Below are 21,360 nucleotides of genomic sequence, written 5' to 3'. Positions count from 1 at the left end.
AAAAAAAACGAGAAGATGAATTGGATTTTTTTTTTTTATCAAATTGGAAACAATTGAAATTTAATGAATTATTTTTTAAAAAGAAAACTTTTGGGGTGTTGAGTGCATAAATCCAACGGAAATCGCGGCGAATTAATACTCCCCCAGTCGCCTTGTTTTCCATTTGACAGCGTTCCAAGGAACTCGAAACCCTAGGCATGGCGGAAGCTACTAGATCGGGATTTTCCCTGTTCTTCCTCGTCGCAGCGATCCTCTTCGCCGCCTCTTCGGCGGCGCTGGCTGACTCCGATATCCCATTCGTCGTTGCTTACAAGAAGGCGAGCCTCACGAGGCTCAAATCTGGCGTCGAGCGTGTATCCGTCTCGATCGATCTCTACAATGAAGGATCCTCGTGAGATAAACCTCGATGATCTATTTGTTCTTTTTAATTTGTAGAATTTTGATGTTAATAATATTAATCTTCTGATTTAATGGGATCCCGTCCTTCACGTTTCCGATCATCCTTACAATTTTCCATCTGATACTGTTTATCTGTGTCATCTATTATTTTCCTTCAAAATTTGTTCATCAATCACTGATCGAGTTCTACTGGAATTCCCTTATTTGGAATCCTACCTTAGCTTAGAATCAAATATGTCATTTCCCTGTGCCTATTGTCACCGGATCTGCTGATAATAATAATCATAGCGGTTAGAGATTCTGCCAAACTAGGCTATGGCCCAATTATAGATATAAAATTTTAACGTCTTGAGCGTTCATCTTCACATGTCAAGAGTTTAGTATGTGTTTGATCGTGGAAAAGTTGGGCAATTTATGTCTGTGATGATTCACTCTGTAACTCCACAAATTGATTTGCATTAGAAATCTAAAAATGATGGAAAATTGTTCATTCATTAACTATTTCAGTAAATGAACTTCTTCTGGAGAAATTTTGAGAAACAAAAAAACTACAAGTGGCTCTAAGTTATCGAGTTGTCTGTTTCATATTTTCCATGTTCCATGAAATGTCCGTGTATATATATATTCTTTTATGCAAAGTACATTCGTGCAAATATTATCAAAGTTCTTTGGTATGCTTGTCGAATTTGATAAGTTATTCTTAGTTACTAAATCAAAACTTTAAGGGGCAAGCTGCTCCAAGTAATGAATTTGTAGGTGTTAGAGTTATGAGATTTGGTTATATAGTGTCACATATTAGATCTCATCATCCTTGACTCCATTTGCATAAATTGGGATTTTCATTTAGTAATCTAGTAGCTTTATTTTTATGAAAAATTAAAAAGGACTGAACTTTCAGGTGGAATTGCCCTCACATAAAATTGTGTCTATATTAGTTACGATTGCTTACTAAATTGTAAAGTTATGAATTAATTGAAGAAACCATAGATAAGGAGAAATGATCACAATTATATATATGATGTAATCTTGTCTTCCTTGCTAAATTGATTCTGAAGATCTTTCCATTGATAGCCTTTAATTATTATCTACCAATGCAAGCATGACAAATACGTACTGATGAATATCTTTGGATATTATTACTACATTTTAAACAAGTGCGACACTATGGTATAAGTTGTGGCCTTGTAGTACACATAAAAATGCTGTTGATATTATGTCTTCATTTTTGTATATCCTACTGCATGATGATTGTTTGTATAATAATTGGCAGAACAATGTTGTCATGGTCCTTGGCTGAGGAGCCTTTTGCACTGGCTTATGTCAAAAAATAAATAAGTTGGAAATAGATGAGTGATGCCCAAAAGGCTGATTAGCTAGCTATTATTGTGGGATGTCCACTTTGCACAAGTTGATGGTCCACTTATCAGATACAATTTATATATATATTCAGGGTACTTAGTACAGTTAGACGGCTGACATTTTGAAAATCTCAAAGATTTATTTATCTATCTATTTTTGCATTAAATCCTTGTGATTTTTGTAGTGTATCTTTGCTATGTTATTGTAATATGTATTCAATATACAATATTCTTTCATATAATCTTTGTCAATCATTAATGTCACAGAACTGCTTATGACGTGAGCTTGAATGATGATAGTTGGTCCCAAGATAAGTTTGAACTCTTCTCTGGAAACACATCAAATACATGGGAAAAAATTGATGCGTGAGTTAATTTTCTGATACTTTTTTAAAATCATAAATCCATTGGCCTATCTTATACTATGCTTTTTTTTTTCTTATTTTTAGTGGCTCCTCTGTTTCTCACTCTTTTGTTCTGGAGTCTAAAACAAAGGGCGTATTCTATGGTTCTCCTGCTGTTATCAAATTCCGCATTCCCACAAAGGCTGCCCTACAGGTATTTTTGCTTTTATGCTGTTTGTAATCAAGTAAGCTTTTGGAGTGATACATTACATGGCCATGCTGTAATTTTTCTTTTAGGTTCAAAGGTGCATAGAATATTTATAACAATTGATTCACATGATGGCATGTGTTCAGTAATTTATGCTAAACTGTTTGCATGAAAAAGTTATTCTGTCGGAGTTGATGGTTGTAAATGGCTATGAGGCTAACGTTTGTTAAGATGGTAAAAGGTTTTTCTTTCCCATTTAAGGACCTTGGTCATTTTTACTGAATAACCAGCGGATGAAGAATTCGTACCTGTATCATTTCTGAAACATGCTACAATTTGTTCTTCACATTAGCAAGAACAGTCTCTCCTTGCATGATGTGGATTCCAAAAATTTATGAATTGAATGTGAATTGCATTTTTTTGGTCTTTATAGAATTTCTCTATAGATCGTGAAATAGATTCCACTAGAAAGTTTCTTTTCTATTCTTGTTACTGGTTCGCTGACTTGTATTTTCCAAATAGTGGGTTCTCTTCTAATAGCTAGCACGTGCATTAGGATTGTAATAAAGGCCTTTTATTTAACAATAATAATGAAAGCAGAAGTTGTAGTTTTAGCCATCCCTGAAATCTTGTTATATCCTTAAAAATAAATTTCATTGACTTCCACTGGTTGAATGTTTTATCTTGTTCGCGTAATGTAGGAAGCGTATTCTACCCCAATTCTGCCTATTGATGTTCTTGCAGACAGGCCTCCCGAAAAGAAGTTTGAATGGGTGAGTTAATTCACAAATCACTTTTGCAATCATTTCTTAGTTCTATCTCCCTTACATATAATAATGTGCAATTCAACTTTCATGTACTGACACAACTGATCCGATCCAACTATGACTTCAGGCAAAGGTGAGCTCACGGTTTCTGATTCTTCTTTGTAGTTGAAAAATATTTCTATTCGTTAACCTATTCGCCTGACAAAGATCCAACCTTAATACGCAGAGGCTAGTAGCTAAATACGGAGCCTTGGTGTCTGTTCTTTCATTCGTGGGATTGTTCATCTATCTCATTGCAACTCCATCGAGGGCAGCTGCGAAGGCAAGTAAGAAGAAGCGTTGATACTTAATCTCCTCAGGCTGAGCTTTCTACTTTCATCGCGATCGAATGTATCGTCAGTTTCTACTGCAAGAACTAGAGTTCCCTTCCTAATTAACTGTTTTATTTTGTAGTACTACCCTAATTTTGGATGAAACATTTTTGTTCTCTTGGGGAAATCCAGTATCCCTTTTTATTACTAACTGTGCTTGCTGCTCGCGTTGCCAGGGGCCATGCCATATTTTATCATAGAACATTCGGGTTTTATAAATTTTACCCACTTAAATTTTGCACAGGTTAAAATCTTTGTAAGCTGATTTGAAAGCGATTTGCATTAATCGCAGCTTGCAAGGTCATCATTTTAAGTGTATGCCAATTTAGAAATGAAAATTGTTATAATTATTATTAAATCCAAAGGGATTTGTATATCTAATTTTTCTTTTTCAATTTTTGTTGTAAGATGATTTACAAATTACAACTCATCTCTAGGTCTGTTTGTCCCATTTATACTGTGTAATTAATCTGCAAAGTGAAAAAATAATAATTTTATATAAAACTAAAATGTAAAGAAATTTAAATATCAATGTTTTTTTATTTCTTAGAGAGAATGCATGATTTGGCACCCCAGACTGTGATGAACTGTCTTCTGTTGTGTTGTGGATGAGCACCCAGTGGCTTTTGCTACAGTATACTGACCAGATTCCTTTATCTCAAGTAATTGCCACAATATATTTATTTACTTGTGCTTTTACAATTTCTCCATGCCACTCTATTCTATTCCTCCTATAAGCATCTCTTTTAAGCACTTGATTCTTCTTCTTGTTTTTTTCTTTCTAATTTCTTTCACTGTAATTTTCCCCTCTAAAAATTGTTTCCAAAATAATTTACAGTAAATATGTAATAATAGGTTTAGATTTGAAAACAGTTTTGAAAAGTTATCATAATGCAATTCATCATCAATTCAATTTTAAATTTAAAAAAAATGAAAAGAAAACTAACTCATAATTCCACTATCACTCTGCGTACGTCCTACACTCAGGCGGCAAGCAGATTGGCAGCAGGTGTAGGATCAAAAGCCGACACCCAAAATAGGGAATCAAAATCTCATCCGCAGAGATCACAAGCTCATCTATGGACGCCGACGAAACCACTGCCACAGCCAGCTCTCCACCGGAAGAATGGAACAGAAGCAATTCCCGTGGGAGAAATGGAATTACGGAGAAAATGGAAGCTTGTTCCTTAAAATCTGATCCTTTTTAATCTCAGAGGTAGTCGCCGAGGTGAATGAGGGCGCCGCCGCACTTGAGGCAGGCGGGGGCGCCCTTAGGGACCATCAAGTATATGAAGCAGGCGTTGCAGCCAGCGGCGATGAGGGTTTCTCCGTCATCGCCGCTAGAGTCCGCCTCCTCCTCCTCGTCGTCGCACCCGTTCCTGCTGCTGCCGGTACCAAAGGCTTCGTCTTCTTCGGAATCGACTGTCTCACCGTAGCCGTCTTCTTCTTCCTCCTCGTCGCTCCCGCCTCTGCCGCTTCTTGTGCCGGAGACTTCGTCTTCGTCGGAGTAGTAGTAGCTCGATGAATACGTCGAGGTGCCGGCGGAGCGAGGGTCGAGGATGGTCCTCACGCCGGTCTCCCAGTTGATGTAGTAGATTTCCCCCGTCTTCAAGGTGAAAACAGGGGAGGTGAGATTAGTAACCAATTAACATAATCAAAATCGAAAATTTGCACATTTTGATCGGAAAATTTCAAGAAAAAAAAAAACTACGAGAAGGATGTTTTCGTCAAGGATGAACAACTCATCGTCAATCAGAAGTGTGTGCTCTTCACTAATTAACAATAACATCAACTCAAAAAGAACAGATTAGTAATAAAGGAAGTAGAAAAAGGAAAGATCTTAACGCCGGAGTCGGTTCCAAGATCGGATTTTGTGGCTGACTCCAGAGCATTCAGATTGGATCAAACAAACGCCGACAGGAAGAGTCCGGCGGGAGGATGGAGAGAGATGGGAGGCACCTGCATGTCGAGTCGCTGCTCCCAGTGGTAGGGAAGGGGGATCTCCGAGTTCAAGTCCACGGTTATCTTCCCGGGCGGCGGCGGCGGCGGCGGCGGCGACGGAATCCGGTCGGCTCTGCCCAGAGAGCAGCTCCGTAATGACGCGGCGATCTCGTCGATGTTAGGGACGTCCATTGCCACAGGCGACGGCGAAACCTAGAAAAGTAGGAAACGGAGCGCGAGGGAGTTTGGCGAAGAAGATGAAGTGGAAGGAGGTGAGTGCGAATAGCAGCTTCTTCTTCCGTTGTTTAATAAAATGTATCAAAATGGAAATTATCAAATATCGAGGTGGTATTTTGATGATTATAATACTTCAGGAGACTTTACTAAACAACGCTAAAACTTTTTCTTTTCTCAAATTCACCCCGAAGATGAAACGAAATAGATGGCTCTCTGAAATCTGAATCAATCCGTTCTCTAGACATCCGACGGCTCTGTTCTTCCCATGGCCATATCTGTCGTCTTATTTATGGTGAGGTAACCCTAGCTCGAGGCTGCAGGCGGTTTCCGATCCCTCGCTGTTCCATCTCGCTTCCTAGCTCCTACGCCTCCGGCCTTCGCTACCAGGTACTGAGCATTTGGTCGGGCCTCCTGATTCTTCCTTCCCTATTTATCGGTCTCGGTGAAGTTTTGATGTCGCTGCTCTTCGATCTGTAGTCTGATACATTTTCTCAGCGTTTGCATCAGCGATCATGTCGGACGAGGAGCATCACTTCGAGTCAAAGGCCGACGCTGGGGCGTCCAAGACATACCCGCAGCAGGCTGGGACAATTCGGAAGAACGGATACATCGTCATCAAGGGCAGGCCCTGCAAGGTTCCTAGTTTAACCGCTTCATACATTTCTGTTTCATCGATTGATGTAGTTCTACTAATTTTACAGCGCCTTGTGGTGTACCGTGGTATCTTCTCTCTTTCTTCCTGTTATTGTTTTGGTCCGGTAATTGTTTAGCTTATGTTAATTTACCATATTTTTTTTTAGGCGTCGAGGGAATGAGGGTGATCTTAAATATGGATCTCTAATTTGATAAACTGTGCACTATTATTTTTTTATATCCTTTTGTACTCTTCACTGCAGTAATGATCTTTTTGTGTTAGCGATGATTTTATCTAGTGGTTCTTTATGCGAGTTAATCAAGGATTTTCCTGTTTCACAGAGGAGAAATCTGTAATTATACAATGAACCAGAACATGGTAGTTGTATAAGACTATAAGAGATGTTCTAGGAGCACTAGTCTGCTCGACACTAGGAGTTATTGACTTTAATGGGTTCTTTCTTAGCTGATGGAGAATGTGGGCGGCACTATGCATTGCTAATGTTGCTTAACTGATTATTTGTAAATTATTTGGAGGTTGTTTTCCTTTTTATTGTTGTACAAGATTTTGTTTACTGACCATATAAGTATGCTAAATATCAAAGCATTCTACCTTTGTTATCATTGTAAAGTTCACTGTTTACTTATGTTCAGGTGGTTTTGCTTCTTTCCTAAATATCCATTTTGGCTTCTTTTTTTTTCCAAATTTTTAGAAGCAATTTGGAATCTGCATTTTTATTATATGCATTATATGGGATCATAACTTCATATATATACATCTTTTATTGTTGCAATGTTTATAAACACTTTGTCTTTGACTTTGTATTTCAGGTTGTTGAGGTTTCAACCAGCAAGACTGGAAAGCATGGTCATGCAAAGTGTCACTTTGTTGCCATAGATATCTTTAATGGCAAGAAGCTTGAGGATATTGTGCCGTCCTCACATAATTGTGATGTGTGTTTACAACTTATGTAGAAAAGTTGTTTATTTGATCGTACAGATGTCTTTGATATTTAAACTTGTTTAATCTGTATACAGGTACCTCATGTTAATCGCACAGACTACCAGCTGATTGATATCTCTGAAGATGGCTTTGTATAGTTCTTGTTGTTTTATATTTGATTTTCCCTTTGATGATTTATTTTTTTATTAACACATGCATTTGTCAGGTGAGCCTTTTGACTGAAAATGGTAACACCAAAGATGATCTGAAGCTCCCAACAGACGATAATTTGCTTACTCAGGTTTTCAAAGTGGTTATGCATGTTTAAGTTTATTTAAAATATATAATTTTTTTTTTAAAAAACTATAACACCCCTAATCTTAGTTGTTCCACATTGACTAGGTTAGATTCTGAGTTTGTTCCGAAGAACAAGTTTTACTTCAAATTTAAATCAGTCCACCTAGATTGACTTAGTTCATAAGTTAACTCTTTCTTCCTATTTGTATGAATAAATTTCATGCAAAATATGTTTGATCTAGCTGATGTTTTTTCAATTTTAATTAGTTGAAAAAAAATGTGATGATCGCATGAGGATTCTTTTATGGTTCAGAGTAAAAGGTATACTTGGGTCCAGTTGATATGAAAATTGAAAATTTGTTAGCAAAGCCTCAAATGATTTCTAACCTAGTTATTTTGTGAAGGATTTTGTCAAACTTTAGCTCTTGGGTTGATGTTAAAGATACTAGTCGGTCTCTGGATTTGATCTTTATCTTTGACTAAAGCATAGCAAGAATTGGGGAACAACAATATCTTGGAGCCAACCTATTTAACAAGTAGTTTTTTCCTCCACACATCACCTACTTTTTTTTCATCCTGAACCAAAAAGGTGCCTGAACACACATTGCCACATGTTGCGTCTAAATTATATTTTCAGCAGAATGCCTTATTTCTTGGCCTCCTGCCATCGACAAATCATAACCATGAATTCTACTTTTTGTATATGCTTGGCATTATACTTGAATTCTTTTGTTGGCTTATTTGGGATTTGCCCCATTCTTCTTCTTCTTTCACTTCCAATTCTTTGGGTTTTCTTTTTTTTTGTTAGTCCACCTTGCTCGGTAGGATTATTCCTGTGCCAATTTAACACCATTAGCGATGCAGATTAAAGATGGTTTCGCAGAGGGAAAGGACTTGGTTGTCTCTGTGATGTCTGCGATGGGTGAAGAGCAAATTTGTGGCCTCAAGGATATCGGCCCCAAGTAGCTTCCCCCGTACATCATCAATCGTCGTGCAAAAAATATTTATAGTGAGTGCTTACCTTTCACATGCGAACTACTGGTTTTCTTTCTTCCTCGTGTTCATTAATCACTAGCTTGAGTGTGAGTGTGATTTGTGTCCAAAACTTATATGTATTTTTGTTCTGTATCGCCCTCTTTATCATGAATGGTTTGCATGATGTTTATTCTTCAGGCATGAAGTCACACTATGATTACTCGTTTTATTCCAACAGAATTGCCAAAGTTGAAATAAAACTTATTTTTTAAGAAATAAATGAGTAAATTATTATTTTAAATGAAATTCTTTATTCTCGAACTACAAAATCAAATGGAGGAAAGATGGTCAATGGCTCCAAAATGTATTTAGAATTTTACAAGCAAATAGTGGAAAACAGTTTAGTTTGAAAAAAACATCCACAGAAATGCTTATAAATTATAGACAGAAGGAATTTACTTTTATACAGTTTAATTCGTTGGTTACAATGCTCGAGCTATGCTCCTATCGATACCTGGAATAGCCAAAATGACAATAGTTTCAGAGTGATTCAGGTATTGATGTGTCCTACCAACTATAATATCTTACATTTTGATGCATACTAAACTCATCAAATTGTGTTTCCTCAAAATGGATGATCAAAACTAAACTACGATCAGACATTCTGCAGCTCCCTTGCTCGGGCAATGGATCTCGTTGATAGCCTTGTGTGCTTGCCACATTGCTCTTCAGATCACCTATTTCGCATCCTATGAAAGATAATTTGCAGGAATCTGAGCGGGTGAAAGTAATGTGGACACGCACTGGAACTGTCCAAAATAATAATAATAATAAATAAATAAATAAAATGATCGTTAGGAATGTAGATTCGATAATTTAAGTCAATTATAAGGACGATAATACCCGTATTTAAATTCAATAAAAGCTAAATCTATATTTGAGCACAATAAGCATTTCAATAAACAAATTTGAATAAAAAAATAAAACCTAAACATCATAACGTTGTAATATATTATTTGATGGGTAGAAAGCTACCTCGTGGTGTTGATATTTTTCACCAATGGCCGCTAGGGATTCGGTTTTCCTTTTCAACTGCAGGTTATGAATTGCATGGACACAATCCGTTAGATCCGCAGCACAATAACGAGTACTTTGCTCCAGTTCTCGGCACTGCAGAGGGAAAAATAACGTTAGTATTTGCGGGATTTTGTTAAATCAAAAGCCAAATAACGTTAGTATTTTAAATCATCTGTTTAAAAATGTTTTTACTTATCTTTCAAATTCACGAAATGCACATAAAATTTACTCATGCCGATTTCCCATAAGTTAAATTACAGCATGATTTCAACTGAAAAATAAACATGTTTGAGTTGCTTTGTGACTAAAGTTTTCACCTTGGAGCTTATTATATCCCATCCCTCCAATATTTGCTCACGGAAACTAATTATTGCAGCATGCTTTGATTAAAATCAGGTAAAAGGATCTATTAGATTGCCTATCAAAATCGAACATGAAGAAAAAGGAATCATACCCAGGGGTGACTATTTGGATCCAATGTGAATCTTGCGAGAAATATAGCTGAAGCAGCAACCAGAGATGGTAGAAACTGGACACAATCGTAGTCCATTAAACTTAACTCAGCAAGGTAGCTTGCCATGAACTCTATTTGCAGATTTGAATGATGTACCTGAGTAAGAGCAACCACTCTAACATAAAGGAATGGAAAAGGAACATAATGTAAATAGGGGGAATGTTTCTCACTTTGCCATCTTGTTGAAAGGCCTGCATAAATTGCCTGCAAGCATGAAATGCTAATTCTGTTAAGCAACTTATATATGGATATTGGACTACTGAAGTGCATCAAGATTCCTTTTTGGTTTTAGGTACAACCTCTAAACCTTTTCAAATTCAACTTGATTAATGCATGTTTTGCTCAAAGAATGAGAATTAAAACTTTATATATTAAAAGTTAGAAACTACAATTGATCACCTAATGGGTAGTTTCAGTAATAGAAAACAAATGGAAGGAATATTAAAAAAATGTATGACTTTATCATTTAATAAGAGCTTTCAATATCTTGAATATTTTATTTAATGAGTAGAGAAGAACAGAGATTATGAGAAATGTCATTGTAAATAAAAAGTGTATCATTGTGTTGGAAAGTAGTGTTTCATGCAATAATTGTTGCCATTTGGATAAAAGGAAATCTTGTAAGAGTATGACACAATTTATCACATTTTATAGACAAGATTTTTGTGATCAAAGAATATATTAAAAAAAAACTAAAGGAACAAGTGTAGAGTGACAATATTACTACCGAAGAACAATTATATTTACTTTTCTATTAGCGACGAAAATATAAAAAAATGTAAAAAATATGAACATCTTTATAGACAACCAAAATATTATTATTGACATAATCAAGCATAGAGCTTAAATAATATTATCTTGGACCCACAATAGTTAAGACGAAATAAGGTTTACTTCAAACAATCAATAAACTATATAACATGTAAGGATAATTTTAGAATACATTGGGTAGGTAATGATAGTTGGTAAAGTCTAGGACAAATTCAATATTAGTGACGAGTTCAAACAACACAAATTATTAAAACTTTTGGAAGAATTTCATGAAAATCAATCCAATAGATTTGGAAACAACATGTGGATTAGTCGACAACTTGAACTAGTGGAGCTTAAACATAATTACATTGACTCGCCCTTTTAGAATAATCGTTGCAAATAACTTTGTGATCAACTATTGAAATATCCCTTCAACTATGATAGACAGACCTCTTCACCTATCTAATATCGTCAATCAACAAGTCGCCTCTTGAGACGAATATGCATGCATGCTCACACACTATGTCGGCATGGGTATGACTTTATGTAGAGAAGACTAGAAAGACTGCAAACATACATCGATTCTAAACCTACAAGTAGATTAAGGCATTTGTAAGTCTACAACACTGGCTCCAAGTACCATTGGACACAAACGACAAGGATTTTAATTAAATTTTAACAAATTAAAAACAATTATACCTCACAAAGATATTGATAGCCGACAATAGACATATTTGATATGGTTTAAGATGTATAATACCTTAGGAAAGTATTGGCAGTGGGATTGCCTAACTCAAACCTTAAAGACTTCAAAATCTCCCTCTCCATCTCGACCACCTACACGAGCAGGGCAACAAAAAGAATATGTAATTCAACATTGCTCAATTCAGCCAAGAGAAGAGTGTTTCAGGAAATAAACATGAACTAGCCTCTTTTATCGTGTAAGCATTATCCGTGGAGTCGCAAAAATTATTCACCGGCGGAGGAGTTATCTCTTCATACTTGCTGCATTTTCAAAGTGTTCAGGACATGATCAATCAATGATTCAATGCAAATAAAAGAGGGCAGTTTTTTAGGGCAACAAATACAACAGAACCTACGAGGCGATGAGCAAACAAGACACTCCGAGAAGCTGCAATCGTTGCCTAGCGATCGCATTCAGGGAGAGGAACCTATCAATGTATGAGACGGTGAGGTAGAGCGTTTCGGAGACCAACTTGCTATCCAACGCCACTTCGACCAGCCAATTCACCATAACCTCTCGCATACCCGCCGTGATGTCACGCTGAACACTCTCCATGTAGTTCGGAAGCGGTCTTCGATTCGGCTTCGCCTAAAAATCAACCAGATGAAGCCCTAACGAGGCCTATCCAACAAGAAAGTAACATTGAACCACAAACCTCCATAGATCTGAGGTACTGGCATATATCCGATGCGTAGGAGGTACACATCTGGGGATCTTCCCGCAGAGTGATATCATCAGAGGAAGACGCCGGGCGGAGCTTTACCTTCTTCCTGGTCCTTGCCTTGCCCTTAGAACGAGGGACGGAGCGATCGGAGTAGGACTTACACATCTGGGGATCTACGCGCGGAGTGATCTCATCGGAGGAAGCCGCCGGGCGGAACTTTGCCTTCTTCCTGGTCTTTGCCTTGTTCTTAGAACGAGGGGCGGAGCAATCAGAGGTGGCATTGGACAGGAAACGGAGTTCGGCGAGTGCGATGCGGTTTCTCTTGGTAGGGGACCGGCTTGGGACAGGGGCGGCGGCGGCGGAGGGCGAAGCAGCTCTCTTGGCCGCCGCCCGGGTACGGCGCGGGGCAATGTTCTCCTTCTCCGCCATGGACCGATTCCTCTTTGGCTCTTTCTCCCGAATCCCGATCTCTCTATTTGGGAGAGATTTAGGCGGTGGAGAAAGGCGCCATATTTAATAGAATTCGAAAGCAGTTGGGGAGGGGGGAAAACAAAGGTTTTCCGCTTTTCTAAAAGAATAATTAAAAAAAAAAAACGAATTCCTTTATTAAATTTTCATATCGTAATGTTTTGATATGTATTTTACAAATATTTAAAATTTCGTAGGTATATTTTTTAATTTGTATAATTTAGTTGAAATTGCACGCCAAATCATTTTAGCGTGTGTTTTTATCAAAGGATGTTAAATGAAGAGGATCACCAATGCTGGCTAGACTTGCTCATGTTAGATACTCATCTACTTATCTTACTTAATGCTTTTTAATGTTTACTCATTAGGATAATACAAAAATTGTGGAAGACCGAAAATTGAATTAATTTGCACTAAGAGATTTCATTTCAATTGTGCTTTTATTAAACAAACCATAATAAGAAAACTCTAAACAATTTTAATCTAAATCGAACTCAATTACTCAATCTGACTTCTTTGTAGATTTTGTATGAACCAATAAGTTGAATTCTTAGGGAATCGCTTGTTATTCTTGAAATCTACAGGTGTTCGAATAGTCGGATGATGTGACAATTGATTAGGGAAAGAAGTGTTAATTCTCGAAAAATCCTAGAAAAAGATTTTCGTGGATATTTTGAAATCGTCGGTTCTTACGACGTTGGGAAAGAAGTGTTACTGTATTTCCAACTGATCAAGAGGTATTTACAAATAATAAGAGATCAAGCTAGCAATGTGTTCATTGTATTGTATATTTACTTCTTTATTTTTATTGTATTCTTGTTGTGAGCTTGTACGAGAGATCTCCGCCTCCGAATTATTTCCAAAAATGAGCGTGTTCATAGTAGAGATGTGTGCATCATGTGAATCATTGAATTAGTCAATCAAGGAGGCGGATACCAAGTAAACAAAGGTGTTAACATTGCTTCGAGTTTTTCGCTGTAACAAATTAACAAGATGAAGCGAAAGAAGCTATTCACCCCTTTTCTAGCTCTCGGAGTATCCTAACATCTACTACGCCTACCCACTTCACAATGCCAGAACTCTCTCTAATCCATTTGAGTATTGTACTATAATAGGTAGCCTTCAGTACTTATCTCTTACTCGTTTTGACATTGCTTATGTGGTTATCAAGCTTTCTCAGTTTTTACATCGTCCTACTAATGAGTATTGGAATGCTGTCAAACGTGTTTCAAGATATCTATGTGGCACCATTGATCAAGGCATTCTACTACATCGTTAATTGTCTCTTGCTTTACATGCCTTCTAAGATAGATATTCGGCTAGAAATAAAGATGACTTTGCTTCCATTAGCGCATATATTGTCTATCTTGAATGAAATCCTATTGATCCCTTACTCGTTCTGATATTGCTTATGTGGTTAACAAGCTTTCTCAGTTTTTACATCGTTCTGTTGGTTGCTACTCGGAATATCGTACCGGTTTCTCTGTACAAAATTTTTTTACAAGTCCTAAACCTTTCCTAACAACCTATTGTGTTATTTAGAAATTAAATTTGGAATCGCAAACAGAACTTAACATTATTGATTCCAAATTCAACTTATCTGTTCTTAGAGGTTTAGACTTGGATCACAAACAATGCTTAACATTATTAATCCAAATCCATCTATGTTACAAATTTGATTAAATATTTATTTCAGAGATCGGCTTCCAAGTTAAACACGGCGAGGCACTAGGCCTTCTTGGGTATGGGATCATCCACCACTTCCTAGACAAAGTCTTTCAACGAAATTCAATATTTAATCTCCTTATAGTAATCCTAGGTCTAACCACTAAGAACAATCGAATCACAAGATCGAAAAACAAAAGAAACACAAAATCGAATCTAAATCTGAAACCTAGAATCGTTAGCCTCTTGTGTTTGGTATTTCAAGATCTAAACAAAAGAATAAACTAGTTATGATGCGGAAACTAATAACTAGTTATACCTTTTGTAGCTTATAGACCTCACGATCTTTTGTCGTATTCCTCTTCTTATCTCAGACGTCGTGTGAGCGATGATCTACCGAGACGAGAATCCACCAAGATGAAACAAACCCTCCAAGTGTCGTCGGCCTCAACAAAAGGAGAAGAGAGAAAGAAGAGAGGAGAGGGTCGGCCACCAAGGAATTAGAAGAGAGGAATAATAGATGTATTGTTGTGAGGTGATGCACCTCTACCCTCTCTTTTATATTCCTTGGTCTTGGCAAATAAGGAAAGTTCTAAACATAATTAAAACTTCCTTATTTTCCTTGCCAATAAAAGAAAATTTTAATTAAAAATTTCCTTTTATTCTTTTAATAGCCGACCCCTACAAGTCCTCCAAACAAGGAAAGTTTTAAACACAAAATTAAAACTTCCTAATTTGTTTCCGAAAATTTTTAAAATAAAAATTTCTCTTTTAAAAATTCCCTTCATGGTTGGTTATAAAAGGAAACTTTTATAAATTAAAATCTCTCTATTAAAACATGTGGATGATTACAATAAGGAAAATTTTCTCCAAAATTAAAATCTTCCTTTCAATCTACAAATAAGGAAAGATACCAAACCTTTCTCTTAATCTTTTGTAGGAACTATAAAAGGTAAAATTTAATTTTAAAACTCTCTTTTAAATCATAGCTTCCACATAAGGAAAGATTTTAAAATTAAAATCCCTTTTATTTTATTGTGCCCGACCACCTAAGCTTGGGCTCCAAGCTAGGGCCGACCACCACTTGAACCCATATCTCCTTGGTTTGGCCGACCCTAGCTTGGGCTCCAAGCTAGGCTTGGCCGACCACCTTAAGGTGGGTAAGAAGTTAAGTTTAGGTGGGTATAAAACTTTATAAATAAGAAGCTACGACAGTGACCGAGAGGAGGAATTGGTTTTGGTCTCCCGATGAACTTAAGCTTCCTGTGTTCGCCCTGAACACCCAACTCGAGTTCATCAATAATATCTCATTCCACTAAAGAGTTATTATTGCACTACCACACCAATCCCATATTACTATATGGGCTCCTTCTTATCATGAGTGTGTTAGTCTCCATATGTTTAAGATATTGAATGTCCACTAATTAAATGAGTTACTGACAACCCACTTAATTAATATCTAGCTCCAAGAGTAGTACCACTCAACCTTATCGTCATGTCCAAGTAAGTCCACCTGCATGGTTTACATGACAATCCTTATGAGCTCCTCAAGGGGACATCATCAACCTAAATTACTAGGACATAGTTTCATTCTATAATCAACAACACACCATATAAATAATATCATTTCTCAACTTATCGGACCTATTGATTTAACGAGCTAAATCGCACCCTTTGATAAATTAAAGAAATAAGTATTAAGTATATGTGCTTGTTATTATATCATGATTAAGAGTACACACTTCCATAATAGCAGAGGTATTGTTCTTTTATATAGTCAGTAAAAAAAGAAACTATCTCAAATGGTCCTGCTCAATACACTCAGAGTGTACTAGTGTAATTTTATAGTCAAGATAAACTAATACCAAATTACACTATGATTATTCCAATGGTTTGTTCCTTTCCATCTTAGTCGCGAGCTACTTTTTATAACTTATAAGGAACTGATAACATGATCTTCTGTGTGTGACACCACACACCATGTTATCTACAATATAAATTAATTGAACAACTACACTTAACATATAAATATAGATATTTGACCAATGTGATTCTTTATTTCAAAATAAATGTTTACAAAAAGCTAGACTTTTAGTATACACTCTAACACGTTCTACTAATAAGCATTGGAATGCTGTCAAACATGTTTAAAGATATCTATGTGGCACCATTGATCAAGGCATTCTACTTCATCATTGATCGTCTCTTGCTCTACATGCCTTATGAGATACAGACTCGGTTAGAAATAAAGATGACTTTACTTCCACTAGCGCATATATTGTCTATCTTGGATGAAATCCTATTTCTTGGATCTCGAAGAAACAATATACTATTGCTCGATCATCTATTGAAGCAAAATATCGCTCTGTCGCGGCCATGACTGTCGATCTGTGTTGGTTGTCTTCCCTTCTTGGTGAGCTTAGCTTCTCTTCCTCCCAAAAACTAGTCATCTACTACGACAATGTCGGTGCCACCAATCTCTATTCTAATCTAGTGTTCCACTCTTGCTTGAAGTATGATGCTCTCACCAAACCATTACCAACATATGCTTCCAATAGTTAATGACTAAGATTGGTTTCTCCTCCCGGAGCTCCATCCTGGGAGATATATGGGAGGATTATATACATAAATCAGATTATGAGTTGAATTAATGGAGAATCATTATGAAGATATTTAGATTTTAAATTTGTAAATATTATAATAATGATAATTTATATTTTGTTGTAAATTTCTTAGATTTAGTTTAGTTTCTAGATTTTAACAGTTGTATTTTTTTTTTATATAGTTCTTCAATTCAATGAAAATCAAATGAGAAAATTTTCCATCAATTTTTTTTTTGTTTTTCACTCCCTATCCCACCCTAAGGTGGAACTGATCGATTGCCGCAAAAAATAATCAGAAAATGATGTCTTATCTATTGGAAATATGAATGCAATAAAGAGGTGGAGATGAAGAGACTTTATTGTGCATGAGTTTAGTCCCACATTAGAAGTCTCTTGGCTTTATTGTTGGTTTAAATTATGACACATGCATTGATGTTGTAAATATATGCATGGGGAGGGACTCTCTCACGCGTGAGTGCGCAGGGGTGGGTGTAAATCCTGTGCCCAGATTGTACTGAACCAATGTTAACTCGTGTGCGAGCACGATCTGTGCATGTCGAATGCTGGACCGGTCGAGGTAAAATTTGCCCAAAAGAATAAACCAACATATTGTCACTTGAATCTCTTTTTGCTACATGCTCAAGAGTGTAACGGAAGCATTAATGTGAAATTAATGGCGATTCCGTAACGTCTCGACATTAATGACGGTATTAAACTCATTAATGGTGATTTTGTAATGTCTTAGTATTAATGACGACATTAAACCCGTTAATAATGATTTCGTAACGTCTCGACATTAATGAAAATATTAAATCCATTAATTATGACATTAAACCTAGCATTAAATGATCATAATTTGATCATTTATTGCAGACAAGGTAAGAGCTCCTATATAAGGATGCTGGATCTTGAGCAAAGAGAGATGCGTAAGAGAAGCGAAAGCAAGAGAATTTCTCCACCTTCGTTCCTCGATTCTTCTCTAATCGTGCATTCACTTGGCTAAACTACTCATGTAGCACTCAAGTGCATTCTCAGTTTGCCACGAACAACCAGTGTTTGGTTGCGTTCGTGGTTTTATCGTTGTATCCTAGGAAACAAACAACAACAACAACAACAACAACCAAGCCTTTTCCCACTAGGTGGGGTCGGCTGTATGAATCCTTTTACGACATTGAGCTCTATCTCCTATTATATCATCATCTATATTTAAATAAATTTTATTTTATTTTATTGTTGCTAACCAAGTCTTTTTTGGTCTTCCTCTTCCTCGTTTGATATGCATGTTTATCATAATTTCACATCGTCTAACTGGAGCATTTATTGGTCGTCTAAGTACATGTCTGTACCATCTTAAACGTGTCTCTTGGAATTTTTCCTCAATAGATGCAACTCCGACTTTCTCTCTAATGCTCTCATTTCTTATTTTATACATCTTTGTATGTCCACACATCCACCTTAACATCCTCATCTCTGCAACTCTCATCTTCTGCTCATGTGCTTGAGTCATAGCCCAACATTCAGCTCCATATAACAAAGCAGGTCTAACTGCGGTTTTATAGAACTTACCTTTAAGTTTAAGAGGTACTTTACGATCACATAAAACACTCGACGCTCCCCTCCATTTCACCCATCTTGCTTGTATTCTATGTAAGACATCTCTCTCAATCCCTCCATCATTTTGTAAAAATAATCCTAAATATTTAAATCTCTCGGTTCTGGGCAACTCGTCCTCTCCTATCTTAACAATTGTTTCATTACTTCTAATATTGCTAAAATTAAATTCCATATATTCTATCTTTAATCTACTAAGCTTAAAACCTTTCCCTTCTAGTGTTTCCCTCTAAGATTCTAGCTTAGCATTTACTCCTTCACGTGTCTCATCTATCAAAATAATATCATTTGCAAACAACATACACCACGGTACTGTGCCTTGAATGTGCGCAGTGAGTTCGTCCATAATTAGTGTAAAAAGATAGGGACTTAGAGCTGATCCTTGATGTAACCCTATTTTTATTGGAAATGCTTCAGTTACTTCGCCTGAAGTCTTTACTCTGGTCATTACATCCTCATATATATCCTTAATTAGTTCAATATATGTTACGCTAATACCTCTCTTTTTTAAAATTCTCCATATAATTTCTCTTGGGACTCTATCATAAGCTTTTTCTAAGTCAATGAATACCATGTGTAGATCTTGTTTTTTCTCCCGATAGTTTTCAATTAATTGTCTAAGATCTATTGTCGACCTTCCAGGCATGAACCCAAATTGATTTTCTGTCACTGTGGTCTCCTTCCTTAATCTTTTTTCTATTACTTTTTCCCAAAGTTTCATAGTATGACTCATTAGTTTAATACCCTTATAGTTTACACAATTTTGTATGTCTCCCTTGTTCTTATATAAGGGAACTAGAGTACTTATCCTCCATTGATCAGACATTTTTTTCATTTTCAATATCATGTTAAATAATTTTGTAAGTCATTCAATACTTTGTTTCCCTAAGCACTTCCATACCTCTATCAGAATATCATCTGGTCCAACGGCTTTTTCATTGTGCATCTCTTTTAAAGTTTGTTTTACTTCTAAAGTTTGAATTTTATGATAAAAATTAAAATTTCTATGCTCATTTGACCTAATTAAATTACCTAAGTTAAGTTGGTCACCTAAACCTTCATTAAAAAGTTGACAAAAATACATCTTCCACCGCTCTTTTATTTCTCCATCGTTTACTAATACCCTATTACATTCATCTTTAATACATTTTATTTGGCTAAGATCTCTTGTTTTTCTTTTTCTCACTTTAGCTATTCTATAAATGTCTCTTTCCCCTTCTTTTGTATCCAATTTTTGATATAACCGTTCAAAAGTTTCATTTTTTGCTTCACTCACTACTTTCTTAGCTTCTTTCTTGGCTATTGTATATTTTTTTTTAAGTTTTCCTCGTTCTTACAAATATATAATTCCTTATAAGCTATTCGTTTTTCCTTCACTTTCTCTTGTACTTTCTCATTCCACCACCAAGATTCTTTACTTAGTGGTGCATGTCCCTTTGACTCACTGAGTACACTCTTAACTACTATTTTCAACTTTGATATCATTTTATCCCATGTTGTATTAGAATCATCGTATATTTCACCTAATGCTTGTACTCCTATCTTCTCCTTAAATATATGTTGCTTCCTGATCCTGTCCGAATCGCCTAACCAAAGGACGCTGGGCACGTGGCGCGATCCTAGTCGATGGAGTGGATCTCCGGCTTGGTCGAACGAAGCTCCGGCGATCCTGCACAAAAGTCGATCCGGGAAGGGATTCCCGGCGGTGACCCTCCGACGCTCAAGTCAGGTAAGTGGTGGAAAAAGTGGCTGCCAAGCTTGTATTATATGTACCTTTTGAGAAGTAAGAGGCTCTTTATATAGGGCGAGGAAGGAACTAATGCACGTCCACCGAGATGCATACGTGTCAGCAACCCATACCTTGGTATGCACTTGTCAGAGAGCTTACCTGACACCATACTGCTACAGTCCGAACATGCCTTCGATGGGACAACAGGACACCCCGTTGTCAGATTAGGAGTATGGCGTAGCCATACGACTTGACGGCTGTCAGAAGATATTCCTGTCTTTTACCCACCGCCCGGCCGGGACGTCCGTCCGGCCGGCCTGGCGAAGAACGTCGTCCGGACGGCATTAATTCCCCGCACCGGCTGGGCGGTACGTCCTTCCGCTCGGCCATTATGTACCGTTTCATTTGAGCGTCGGAACCCTAGTCCCTACCAGGGTGCCTTTTACTACCAGATGTCCCTTTCTTCCAAGTCCGATCGGCTCGTCCTTCTCCTGCGGGCCACTGGGCCCTTTGACCTCCCCGTGGCGTTGACCCCTCGTTATGGGGTTTTGGATTCTTACCACTGGATCACTTGCCTTCCCCTCGAGTCTAGTCGAAGGAGGCGAAGTCCAACTGACTGGACTGCCAATCTGACTGAGCAATGCTCATTGCATTAGGCCGCTCGGCCAGGCATAAGGATGCTTATCCGTTCGGCAGTATCTATCCGTCCGACGATATCTTGTCCGTGCCTTGTGTTTTCTTGGAATCCACGTCCGCTGTTCTCCCATACTGCCCATCACGTGCTCTGCGCACGGTGAGGGGAGCTCATTAAATGCGGCTAGTAACCGGTTGACACGTGGCGATCGTGCGTTTGTCAGCGTATGGCGGTTGCGTCACTTCCGATGGGACAGCCGCCGTTTGAAATGGACGGCTAGATGACAACCTCGATATCAATGACCTGGATCGGACGGTGGAGATTGCTCTCGGGCGGCGATATAAATCCCTCGACTCTGTTTCCGCCGCATTTCGTCCTCCTCGTTTCCAGACACCTGTTGCTCCTCCTTTCGCCGGCGACCTAG

At 37.4% G+C, this 21,360-nt stretch overlaps 4 protein-coding genes across 6 annotated transcripts; 2 read left to right on the top strand and 2 right to left on the bottom strand.

Annotated features, from left to right (window-relative positions):
- The first annotated feature begins 149 nt into the window (after positions 1-149).
- LOC122017490 (translocon-associated protein subunit beta-like) lies at positions 150-3,598 on the top strand. The gene is made up of 6 exons (XM_042575121.1): positions 150-391; positions 2,025-2,123; positions 2,207-2,315; positions 3,011-3,082; positions 3,204-3,209; positions 3,303-3,598. Exons 1-6 carry the CDS (start codon positions 198-200, stop codon positions 3,417-3,419), a joined length of 597 nt encoding a protein of 198 aa, XP_042431055.1. The 5' UTR covers positions 150-197; the 3' UTR covers positions 3,420-3,598.
- Positions 3,599-4,407: 809 nt separating this feature from the next.
- LOC122017448 lies at positions 4,408-5,652 on the bottom strand. The gene is made up of 2 exons (XM_042575070.1): positions 5,407-5,652; positions 4,408-5,053 (listed from the first exon to the last, which is right to left on the bottom strand). Exons 1-2 carry the CDS (start codon positions 5,578-5,580, stop codon positions 4,658-4,660), a joined length of 570 nt encoding a protein of 189 aa, XP_042431004.1. The 5' UTR covers positions 5,581-5,652; the 3' UTR covers positions 4,408-4,657.
- A 199-nt stretch (positions 5,653-5,851) lies between these two features.
- On the top strand, positions 5,852-8,670 carry LOC122016297 (eukaryotic translation initiation factor 5A-2). 3 transcript variants are annotated; one of them, XM_042573538.1, is made up of 6 exons: positions 5,852-6,012; positions 6,121-6,260; positions 7,090-7,212; positions 7,297-7,353; positions 7,428-7,502; positions 8,363-8,670. In XM_042573538.1, exons 2-6 carry the CDS (start codon positions 6,138-6,140, stop codon positions 8,462-8,464), a joined length of 480 nt encoding a protein of 159 aa, XP_042429472.1. In that variant the 5' UTR covers positions 5,852-6,012; positions 6,121-6,137; the 3' UTR covers positions 8,465-8,670. The 3 variants fall into 3 exon arrangements, with proteins under 3 accessions (XP_042429472.1, XP_042429474.1, XP_042429473.1); XM_042573540.1 differs by having other exon boundaries at positions 5,856-6,012; positions 6,133-6,260; XM_042573539.1 differs by having other exon boundaries at positions 5,871-6,012; positions 6,103-6,260.
- A 283-nt stretch (positions 8,671-8,953) lies between these two features.
- Positions 8,954-12,704, bottom strand: LOC122016346 (cyclin-A3-1-like). The gene is made up of 8 exons (XM_042573610.1): positions 12,218-12,704; positions 11,918-12,150; positions 11,747-11,822; positions 11,578-11,654; positions 10,235-10,268; positions 10,005-10,160; positions 9,509-9,643; positions 8,954-9,282 (listed from the first exon to the last, which is right to left on the bottom strand). Exons 1-8 carry the CDS (start codon positions 12,653-12,655, stop codon positions 9,223-9,225), a joined length of 1,209 nt encoding a protein of 402 aa, XP_042429544.1. The 5' UTR covers positions 12,656-12,704; the 3' UTR covers positions 8,954-9,222.
- Positions 12,705-21,360: the final 8,656 nt, after the last annotated feature.

Source organism: Zingiber officinale, chromosome 8B, assembly GCF_018446385.1.
Source record: "Zingiber officinale cultivar Zhangliang chromosome 8B, Zo_v1.1, whole genome shotgun sequence".
NCBI lineage: Eukaryota > Viridiplantae > Streptophyta > Magnoliopsida > Zingiberales > Zingiberaceae > Zingiber > Zingiber officinale.
The sequence above is the reverse complement of the archived record's forward strand: the minus strand, read 5'-3'. Positions and strand labels throughout refer to the sequence as shown.